The 11,654-nt window shown below is 45.9% G+C and overlaps 1 protein-coding gene across 1 annotated transcript; it reads right to left on the bottom strand.

Moving 5' to 3' along the window:
• Nucleotides 1–915: 915 nt before the first annotated feature.
• On the bottom strand, nucleotides 916–10,674 carry tmem170b (transmembrane protein 170B). Its single transcript, XM_084031787.1, has 3 exons — nucleotides 10,243–10,674; nucleotides 3,557–3,727; nucleotides 916–2,227 (listed from the first exon to the last, which is right to left on the bottom strand). The coding sequence occupies exons 1-3, from the start codon at nucleotides 10,406–10,408 to the stop codon at nucleotides 2,097–2,099; spliced, it is 468 nt and encodes a 155-aa protein (XP_083887913.1). The 5' UTR covers nucleotides 10,409–10,674; the 3' UTR covers nucleotides 916–2,096.
• Between the last annotated feature and the right edge of the window lie 980 nt (nucleotides 10,675–11,654).

The raw sequence follows: 11,654 nt of genomic DNA, 5'->3' as shown, positions 1-11,654 counted from the left end.
GATGCTTTGGCATTACAACCTGACCCCTCTCAGCCTGCTGCACACACGAGAATCCGTTGGCATTTCATCGAGGACTTACGCAAGCAATAACCATACAACTCAAATAAAACCAGTGTATCTTTCTATTCCCAGTGAAAACCAAGATGCATCAACAATAAACCAGTTTGTGTAAATACAGTAGCTCCTAGCACATTCTTCTTCTTTGCTTTAGCAAAACAAGACCAGGTCAGAGTCTGTTACTGGATCGAGTCGAGTCGTCGCACACTGTGCTAAAAACAAGGCAGATTCATTTCAGTGCAATATGCAAAGTTCAACTTAAGGAACATGGGTTCAAAACAGAAAACGAAGACAAGAGGAAGCCATAGAGAAAAAAATGGCCGTCTGAGCAGCAGAATGCGTCCGACCTTCGGCGGGGAGGGATGGGCTTTCCACGGGGGAGTTTGTGCCGCAGCAGGTTTCCAACGTTACACCAGAAGAGTTTGTGTGAAGCAGCAAAACAACCCCCCATCTTCCTCAAAACCCTGAATGAGAGGAACCTGATCCTGATCTTACGCTAACCAGACCTGCAACAAACTTGCTCAGTGCAAACACTTCTGAGGGCTTGTTCCAGGCCTTTCCGTCTGCGTCCGTCTTAAAGGAATATTACAACTCTTTCTTTCTGACACCTCTGTCATGTCTGTACAGTGAATATGAAGCTGGAAGCAGCAGTCAGTTTGCGACGCTAAGCTAAGACTGGAAACAGTAGTCAGTTAGTGACGCTAAGCTAAGACTGGAAACAGCAGTCAGTTAGCGACGCTAAGCTAAGACTGGAAACAGCAGTCAGTTAGTTACGCTAAGCTAAGACTGGAAACAGTAGTCAGTTAGTGACGCTAAGCTAAGACTGGAAACAGCAGTCAGTTAGTTATGCTAAGCTAAGACTGGAAACAGTAGTCAGTTAGTGACGCTAAGCTAAGACTGGAAACAGTAGTCAGTTAGTGACGCTAAGCTAAGACTTGAAACAGCAGTCAGTTAGCGACGCTAAGCTAAGACTTGAAACAGCAGTCAGTTAGCGATGCTAAGCTAAGACTGGAAACAGCAGTCAGTTAGCGACGCTAAGCTAAGACTGGAAACAGCAGTCAGTTAGTTACGCTAAGCTAAGACTGGAAACAGCAGTCAGTTAGCGACGCTAAGCTAAGACTGGAAACAGCAGTCAGTTAGCGACGCTAAGCTAAGACTTGAAACAGCAGTCAGTTAGCTATGCTAAGCTAAGACTGGAAACTGGGCTTTCAGCTAAAATTGGACTGACTTAATTATGTCGGTACCACCGACCTGGTCCACATTAAATCAACCCTGTTTCCAGTCTTTATGCTAAGCTAACTGCCTCCTGGCTCTAGCTTCATATTGATCATACAGACATGAGAGTGACGTCTCGTCCAATCATCAGCAAAAAAGTGAATTACTGTGTTGAAATGTTCCTTTAACTCCAACTGGAGTTCTCGTTGATGAATCAATATGGAACCCAACGTAACGCCGGTGCTGGTTTTCTCCTCCACGTCCAATGATTTCACACCTTCTTAGGCAAAGAGAGTCTCAAACATTTACAAAGTGCAAAAGGGAATGAACGTTGAGTGAGGGTGATGTTTGACACTGAAACAGAACTGCGTTCTTGCTGATGAACAAATGTTGGTTCGTCGCTGCTCAAACGCCACCCTCTGCAGATCATCGTTACAGGTCGTCGCTCTTCTTTTTCTTTTTTTTTTAATTCCCCCCACAAGTGCAACAGAAAGCCTTCAAGAGTCAGTGGCCATGTGAAAGGCATCTGGATTTCCCAGAGAAGGCTGTTGGCACAAAGAAGTGATGTAACTCTGGAAACACCCGGAAACATGGCTTTCAAGTCCAGAAGCTGAGGATGGCGCCGCCGTCTCCGCCCGGTGCTGCTCTCTGACACGGGGATCCACCGGCCTGCATCGAGTCCCCACTGAGTGGCGGTGTGTGATTGTGGCAGTGACAGAGCAGAGACACATGGGGGCGCCATCTCCCATAAAAGGTCCAGAGCATTCCTGCCTCCTAAAAGTCTCGCTCTCGTCTCTGCTTCAGCTCGGCGAAGGGGTTCAGCCTCACAGAGTGGCGAGGACGCGTGAGAAGGATATGACGACGGAGAGGGTGGTCTGGCCCACGCCCAACACCAGAGCTTCCAGCGGTGCCATGTCCTTCCCTGCCACACGGTACACGCCCGCCACCGCCGCGCCTGAGGGGGGGAAACAAACGCCAGCGTTAACACACACAAACAAACATGCACACACACACACGGTGGGTAAACAAACGGGCAGATGCACAAACACAGCCGGCTATCTCCATAACTGCAGACTGTCCACTCACAATGAGGACCAACACATCCGTCCTCGTCTTTTCAGCTTCACGTCGGGAGTCAAGAGCTCTGCACAAATGTCATTCTTTGGGTTTGAATATTTATTAAAAGATGGAAGAGTCGCCCCCTGAATGCATTGATCATGATTTTGTAACGTGTCTCCTGGAGAATTGTCACTGGTTACAATATTTACCAAATTCAGCCGGAATGTTTCCCCTTTATCATTTGAAACCAAGTCTTCGGGGGCTTTACAAGGTTGGTGTTTTTCTCTCTGACACCACATGACCTTTGCTTCTCTTCTGCTTGGCTGCATTTTTGCTCTGCCACACTTTGACTTTCAGCCAGACTGGTGGACACATGGAGGGCGAGACCGAGTCCACGGTCAACAGTCTGCTCTCCCTGACTGCTGCGCGTTAATCCTAAAGTGTCTTTATATTTTGGGGCCCAGCTTGCGTCTATGATGGAGACTGATTCATTCAGGTGAGCTCAGATATATTTGGGTCTATTTACACGTGCCCTGTGATCACATATTTAGAAAAGAATGGTCAAATATTCTGACTTCTACTCCCTTGTTTAGTTCCAAATCCATAAAAGCCGAACCCTACAAATCCCACAATGCAACTCGATGTCATCTTGTTGTCAAACACTGCTTTAAGCCCTCTGTCATTTCCGTTTATGCTGTGATGGAGTGGTGCAATAACAGAAAGTAATGAAATTACTGCAAACAAACTCGCCGGGCCTCTAGGGGTCTGGGACTGGGCCCAGTTGTGGAGGTGTCATGTTAGTATCTAAGCATTCTACCAGCCCTAATGTAATGTTGTGACACCCTCATCATCTTTGGTGGTTGTACATACCTTTTAAATGCACCACTAACCACCCTAAATGATCCTCACATTCTCCATAGCAAGAAACAAAAAGATATTTGTTTTTCTTAACATCATCCAGACACTGTTAAAGTGCTGCGACAACAAAAAAATGAAGGTAAACAAGAAAACAGGCTCCTGAAATCTCTCTGTCAGGTCGCGTCCTCCTCTGTTTGACAGGAGTTGACACACAAACTCCCTCCGTCCCGCTCCCTTTCCCTCCCTGTCACCTCCCGTCTTCTTCTGGCTGACTGGATGCTGAACGCCGTTAAGGTCAGGCTATAAAAAGCACCAAAAAAAAAAAAAAGAAAAGAAACAAAAAGTGGATGGTATGAGGTGGACTTACTGGTGATGACGCCTCCGGAGAGGGTGGCCAGGAAACCCACGCTGACCAGCACCAGGGTGATGAGGCGGCCCCTCTTGTGGCGCTGCAACATGACCAACATGAGCAGCCCGACGGCCCCGTGGACAAAGAGCGAGGAGAAGAGACACCACAGGAACACCCAGTACCACATCTCTGACAGGGGGGGGAGACAAAACACGTCAGATAACACGCAATGACAGCGAGATTTGAAATTTAGAGCAAATCTTTTGCTTCCACAGGGCTCTCAACATAGCAGCGGCTGAGCCGGCGGTATGCAGCTAACAGTGCAAACAGTGCTTAACGAGTTCAAAGTGTAAAGTGATTTTTTTCCTTTTGCATACAGTCACTGCAAAGATGCAAATAGACACGAAATGAAAATAAAAATGAAATATTTCAATATGAAAAATGAAACAAAACGTTGACATTATCATCCTGTCGTCACTGAATCAGAAATGGAGACAAAACATTTTGTAGCGGTCTGTGGTCTCCCAGAGCTCTAAGCTAGAACCTCACATGTGTAGAGACTGAACTAAACTATGTAAATTAGTTTAGTTATCATTTTTCATTAAACTACCAATAACACCCGTAACATAGATTTAGTCCTTTCATTATTTAATCTCTCTCTCACGAGTCCTCTACCTTTACTGTAATTGCAATGCTAAATCACTGCAGTGAAAATGATTGATCCCTCAGGATTTCCATCACTGTGAAGAATAAGATAAATATTCCTGCCTGCGGATAGAGAAAGATAAAATGTCCTTATCATGCAAATGCAGAGGTTTGTTTGCTCAGAAGGAAGATTTCCTGATGCCATTTTCCAGATTTACACATAGCAGACCTTGTTTGATGGCCTTCTGCGGATCAGGACACAAAGACCCGGTTGGCGCTGCACACGTCTGTGAGGGAGGATTTCAATCTACAGCCGCCACAGTCTGAGTCGGGGCTCATCGAGGAGGCAGCCGACCGTGGTAATGGAGCCGAGGTCGAGATGTATGAAACCGCTCTCGGTGAGATTTCACACGAGCGGCAGCGAGCTCCACATTAAGCATTAATGGAAAAATCTCGTCTGAAACGACGGCTCATAATCGCCTCATCTGGGCTGCAGACGAACAATTCAACATTTGCGCTGCTCATTTAGTCTCGACTAAAAATTCTGCATTTGTTCAATTCCCACTTTGCCAACATTTATCTAATTACGCATGCGAAACATATCACTTAGTCACTGCTTTTCTAATAAAAGAAAACTATTTATTCAAATCTTCTTTTTCGTTTTCCTTCTCTCTCTCTCTCTTTTGTTCAATAAAGAGCTCCCACCCTGTTGCCAGCGAGGGGCCTTGCTTTGAACCCCTGGCACCGTGGGAGCGAGGAGAGGCCAGCTGGCCAGCAGATTATTCTAGAAGAAAAGGCGACGCCCGAGGAAGAAGAATGAATTTTGTGTAAAAAAGCCGGAGCCCGTTTTGTTTGGATGAAGGGACATCAACAGGAAATGTGACATTGTTGTGTGGCGTAAACATCTGAAGACTCAATTCTATTGCAAAGTTGTTCTCAAGCCATGCGGGAGCTCTTTGGCACATCCATCCAACCCGGTACTTCCACAGTCGACGGAGCGCCTGCATCTACTTATTGATCCGGGCAATCAGCTGGCGAGCTGGGCGGAGAGAGACATCACAACGGCTCTTTGTCCTGCATGACTCTTTGTCTCGCTGCTGCATCACTGCTGTCTTTCTACAACCAGCGTGGCCCGTCCAGCACGAGAGGAGGGAGATGTCTGTGACGGGACGGGGGGTGAGGGTCAGAGAGAGAGGGATTCTGCTAATTACGCCTCCTCCCGTCCTCGCTCTTCTGTCCTGTGACCTGGAAATCCATCCAGGTCCAACATCATCAAGTCGTTTAGCTGCGTCTGAGGAGTCTTGAAACATGAAGCCGGTCTCGTTTTCCTGCTTTGTGGGTGTTTCCTATCTATACACATGTTTATAAGAGCACATTATGTATAGCTGTCTCTTAATTCAGCTCTAGAAGTGCATCAAACTGTTCCCAGTATTCCCACTAATACATCTAAGAAGAAGCTATAAATAGTTTGCTTGTATCTGGTTTCACTTGTATACAACCTGCTACAAATATGTAACACCGGGTCACGTTAGCCCCGATGGAAAGCACCCAGCGACATCCCACCCTGCCCCATTAGGATCCCTCATCGAGTCCACAGGCCGGGCATCTGTCGCCCAACATAAGCCTGACCGGATTAGAGCAACGCTCAACACGGGAGCATGTCGGGCCACAGGAGGACGCGTCCCACAAACCCCACCACCGCTGTGTCATGAAAACCAGCTCCACTTTCATTAGATACCCCTTTACTTGACTACTTTTCTAATTAAACGTTCCCATAAAAACACTGATATGGTTAGAGATTAAACCAGTGTTTCCCAAAGTTTTTTTTGATTGTGACGCCTATACAGGCCAGAAACATTGTCATATTTCAGATTGTAGTTCCTCCAATGAGAGATTTCCTCTCTAAACTTAGCGGCACTAGCGACGCTCGCTTGCTTAGAGGCCATCCTGATCATAGAAAGACTATTTTAGGAGCAACTGAAGTCAGACGGCTCACATTACCGCAGTTTCACACATGTTGGCCTCCAGGTAGCGTAAAAGGTCCTCTCTGGTTTGTCCATCCTGGGCTACTGTAGAAATATGGCAGACGAAAAACTAAAAAAAACAACATTTTCTTTCAGGTAATACGCTGATGAATATTATATTCCATTTCTGCCAAATACATCCCCTGATATGCTACGCACTGGCCCTTTAAATGACAGCTCTAAATATTTCATCCACCTTTGCTGAGCACAGTGAAGGGCGGGGTCCGACACCGAGGCCCACTGAGAACCAAATGTCAGAAAAATCTGTCTTCGGTGGATCACCAGGAACACTCATAGCATTTAAACCAGCATTTACATGAACTGGCTTCTTAATGAATTACAAACTAGACGTAATGTGATGTAGATTTCAAATGAACAGGGTGAAATGATTCAGTGAAAATACACGGCTTGTTATTCACTCTGGCTGGTAGAAACCGCTCTTGGCAGGTCATTATTCTTTTTCCAGTTTAGCGAACGCCGGAAGCCGAGCCGAGCGTTTAATTTCGGCGGACAGCAGTGCAGGTGTTCACGGCTCAGAGGCAGCACCTACGGGGTGAGAGATGCGCTCGACTCGAGTGCTGTGTCATGTTCAGAGATATACAAAAGCACGGCATTAGCCGCCGCTAATCCGCAACTACAGGACGAGGTCCGTGTCAGCACGGCGGCTTTAGAGCTCGCCTGTCAACAGTGAAGCGTTAAAAAGGACAGGAACGAGTCAAAGTGGCAGCCTGCAGGGGCTCTGCAGAGTGTGGAGCAATGATGGATTCGTCCCGATATAGAGGGAGACGGAGAGGGGTGGGATGTGGTCGGCTGGTGGCGATGAAGCCGTTACTGTCTTGTCTCGCTCAAAGCCAAGTCCCTCAGTCTCAGACCTCCCAGCTCCAAGATCTGAGGCCTTAATGTTAGCCCAATGTTTCATCTTTCCATTTCCGCTGTGGTGTATGTTTTATTTGTGCTTAATTTCATTCTCTGTACTAATTTGCTGGCTTTTATTGATTTTTTCTGTCTATGTAAAGCACTTTGTCAGTGCTATATAATGCGGTTTATTATTATTATAACTATAAAGCTGTTTCTAAATCGGGCTGTACGATAAACCCAATTTGTTGAAGTGCTGGCGTTGAGATTGATTATTCTCATCCCAGTTTTCAGACAAGCTGTCAACAGTGTTCACGGCAATTAGGAGAAAACATAATTATTGGGGTTAACGGTGTACGATGTGTGTTCTTTTAAAAAAAAGTAGTACTGACGCAATAACAGCAATACTGTGCTACTGACAAGCCATTAGCAGGGGATGGCAAGCAACCACCACAACCGCCATTTTTTTATTTTTTGGGGTGGATAAATACCACAAAGACCAATCATCACCCCCTACACGTACGCTACAAGTTTTCCCTCTAACTTAACACTGCTAGCTCTGTCAGCACTGTTGCTAGCTGCCGGCTCAGCCGTCACCATGTTGAAAACCACTTGGAGGCCTCAATTTTGCTTTAAGCTACTTTTGTGAACATTAAATATCTTCATGTTGCAGATATTGATTTCATAAGTTTGGTGAACCAACCCTTTAAAGTTGTCCCTACAAAAACATAAAGCTTGCAGCTAACAGTCTGTTTACACAATATTCAAATTTGCAATCCATAAAGCAACGCATGTTCCTTTTATGGTTTGTTGAAGTGAAACTGCTGCGAGCACGCAAATCATAAACAGGAAATCCATGTTTTTAAGCGACTCCGCGGGGCCGTCAAGAAAGGGCAGAGCGGTCGACGTATTTAAAAGCTTGTATCTGCTGCTGGACTGTAGGGCTGTGGTTGTTCACGCTCTCTCTGACCTCATCTCATGTGTCAGGAGGTCGTTTTTCACCCGGTTAGTGAACCGCGGGGTTGAAGGGGAATCCGATGGCAGCTTCGTACACCCTTTGCTCACTTAAGCTCGACTTTACTCGCCGCAGAAGCCCAACACTTCTATATGCAGCTTCCCGCCGAGTCAGCATCATTAACTACCCTCTTTTCTTTGCATGATGCGTTTCTCAACACAGGATGTCGGCTGCATTTCATAAGATGGGTCTGAGCCAACTCGGGCCGTGACCACATGTCCGCCTGGGCTTCACTCTCCTTCTGCAGGGAGGAATTCATGTCCATAATCTTGTGTTTATGTGACAGAGCAGTTCTGTTGTTCCTGTATACATCAATCCTCTTTTTACCCTTCGTAGATATGGGAAACGAGGGAAAGGTCTTCGAACAGATGGCCAGCTGTTTCGTTCTTGCTGAGGAAGTTCAGCCTGCCAGTAGAGGAAGAGATAAAATGCCCAAACATTGCTTTTCTTGTTCCTACTTTCTTGTTTTATTTATATACTTATTTTATTTAGACGCCATATTGTCTCCCTTGAAGCGGCTTAACAAAGATCCTCAACAAAAAGGTGTGCATCATCATCTTTACCTGACAGGGAACACCTCTCAGCACAGGCAGCATGAAAATCCGCCTGCAGGCATTTTTTCCGTGTGCATACTTTTTGACAGCGACTCTAAAGGAAGAACTCATCTGTATCTAACCTCCAGCTATCAGCCCATCATGATGCTCCAGCTTATAAATACCCATACATTAAGCTCTTATCACCAACAATCACCTTCAGTAGAGGAACAAATCCCCCCAAAAGACTCGAGTTTCTAAGATGGTCCAACCATAGGTAGCACAAAGAATGTGAATGTTTTCATAACTTTAATACATCTATTTTTTTAAATAGATGGTTGTGTACTTTTTTTGGGGATGTTTGGATCTTCCACAATGTGGAAAATAGTGAAAGACTTCTCCAAAATGGTCAGAATGTCACCATTTGGACACAACAGACAGTTATTGCATACAATGAGACCATATCAGATAGAGGAGAACCAGATTGTGTAGAAAAGGACCAGATCTGGTAGATTAGGTCCAGATCAGGTAGAACAGGACCAGATCATCAAGCATAGGACGAGATCAGGTAGAATAGGACCTGATGGGATAGCATAGCATCAGATCGGGGAGAATAGTACCCAATCTAGACCAGATTAGGGTAGAAGAGGACCAGATTGAGTATAGGATAAAATCAGGACCAGATCGGGTAAAAAGGATCAGATCTAGGCCAGATAAGGGTAGAATAGGAGCAGATTGGGTACGGCCGGACCATTAATATGCCCATAATAAATTCTCATCACTGATATATAATCTTTGATTTTTCCAATTCAGCCAATAAAAAATGAATAATTTATACGTAGAATGATAAAGAAAGGTTATATTACAATATATAGTATATCTTGTTCTTTGGTAATCTCTGGTTTGTGTGCTTCTCTTCACACGTTCAAAGCAATAACACCTCGTTGGATGTGTTGGTTTTCAAGTACCGGCTGTACTAGTAAAAATAAACTATTGTTATCTATGTGATAAAGCAATAATTCAAATAATCAGATAAAAAGACAGATGTCCATCCATTTCAATAACAAGCCATATTAAAGTTATGAAAAAAACCCTTTAGTGCCTGTGTTAAGTGAGAAACGCGTGGACCTCACTATGGAGACAAGATGCCCAAAGAGATGAGGATGCTGCCTCTAATTGCCTCTTGATTACTGGACTGCAAGACAAAGGGGGGGAAGGGGGGGGCACTTCATTTACTACACAGGCAAGGCGCATTCACGCAGCAGAAAGATTAATTAGCCACATGTTGTGATTACTTTCATGACATCCACCGACTCCTCACGCAGGAGTGGCATTTATTTTTTATTGTGGCCCATTCACCAGCTGTGTGTGTGGGGGGGTATTAGTGGTACAGATGCCCCCCCTTTTCACGGGAACTACTCTGCCCTTTTCTGCTCACTGAACACGCGAGATGAAATATCACACATGCAGGGTTTATTCGCCTTCATGACGGACCGCTGCAGAGGCGACACGACCACACACACACACACACACACACACACACACACACACACACACGCGCATGCATGCTGACCGACTTTGTGCGGCTGGATACGTGAACACAGAATAACGGCACCTTTTCATTCCGCATACCTGTGAAGTGCTGCAGCGTCGTGCCTTGCACCCAAAGGCTGAGCACTTGCTGCACCGACAGATTGACGGAATAATCCCGGTTCGTTGTCATGGTTCTGCCGCCGCCGCCGCCCGGGTTCGCACCCCTCTTTATCGAATAGCTGTACTTGGCTTTAGACGAAGGCATGGAGGAGACCGGGGTGGCATGGGGGATGTGAGGCGGCTCTCCCCGGTGGCGGCTCGCCTCTACCGGTGCCTCTGCTTCGGTTTGACGTCCGTCTCCGCTCCGGGAAGGGAAGGGCCGCTGGCTGGTCGGTTCATCCTCGGCGGTGTCGGTGGAGGCTGTGCGGAGGCCATGATGGGGATGGCAGCGGGAGCGCAGGCAGGCAGGCAGACGTACGGTCGTCCTACATCGGCTAGCCCGGCTGCATAACCCTTAAAGGGCCAGCCGCCTGCGTTGTGGAGGGGGGGGCGGCGGCGGAGTAGGGGTGGGGGGGGGGGGGGGGGGGGGGGGGGGTACCGTGTACATTGCATCCGCGCGTTGCTGGCAATGAAGGGGGAACAAAAGAGCGGACAGTGGCGTCTGCACATAAAAAAGTGTGTAGTGGCTATTAGAATTAAAGTAATAATAAATAAAAAAGGTTAAATCACGTCATTAGCTGTAAATCAAAATTATCCTCATTAATTCATTATTTAATACACTATATAGGGAGTAGAGAGTGATTTCAGACAGTCCTGGTTGTGAAAAATGAATTAATTGTATTGTTTTACCGGCAACCATTAGCTAGCAGTTGACCAGTCAAACAATGCGGTTGCTAGGCGACAGACAAGAACCGGCTGCTAGCTTATTTGCTCAAGCTTTTACAACGGCACACCCAGCGTGACTCAACCAATCACAGCTAAGGACCACGAATGGATAATTTTTTTAATAGATATATGTATATATATATATATTTGTACACACACCTCTAATATGTAATGTATGTGACGTTTATTGAGTTTAAAAAAAAAAATGCACATCCAAACCTGATGACGTGCAGTGACAGCTACTACCGGGGCGTTGCCCATGACGACGGTGAGATGCTGGAGCTGTCCATGGTGCTGATTGGCTCACCCCAAAACGCCTGATATAATAATAAATAATATGAAAGGATGATGTGAGCAAAGCACAAATGAATATATATCTATACACACACACACACACACACACACACACACACACACACACACACACACACACACACACACATATGTATATATATATATATGTTTAAATAAATCCATATGGTGCAAACACACACACACACACACACACACACATATATATCCATGCTTTTAAAGCTGAGGTGGACGTGAAAATAGACCTCAAGACAAACGGTGAGAACTGAATTGCTCCGTCAGTCCCAGTAGGATTAAGGCAGAATCTGTGAACA

Source organism: Eutrigla gurnardus (genome assembly GCF_963514095.1).
Source record: "Eutrigla gurnardus genome assembly, chromosome: 17".
NCBI lineage: Eukaryota > Metazoa > Chordata > Actinopteri > Perciformes > Triglidae > Eutrigla > Eutrigla gurnardus.
Note: the sequence above shows the minus strand (reverse complement) of the source record. Positions and strands in the feature narration are given on the sequence as shown.

Coding starts and splice junctions, on each gene's coding strand:
- tmem170b (XM_084031787.1), bottom strand. CDS start 10,408: ATGCCTTCGTCTAAAGCCAAGTACAGCTATTCGATAAAGAGGGGTGCG. Junction 3,728..10,242: donor GACGCTGCAGCACTTCACAG/GTATGCGGAATG, acceptor CCCCCCTGTCAG/AGATGTGGTACTGGGTGTTC. Junction 2,228..3,556: donor CTCCGGAGGCGTCATCACCA/GTAAGTCCACCT, acceptor TCCCCCCCTCAG/GCGCGGCGGTGGCGGGCGTG.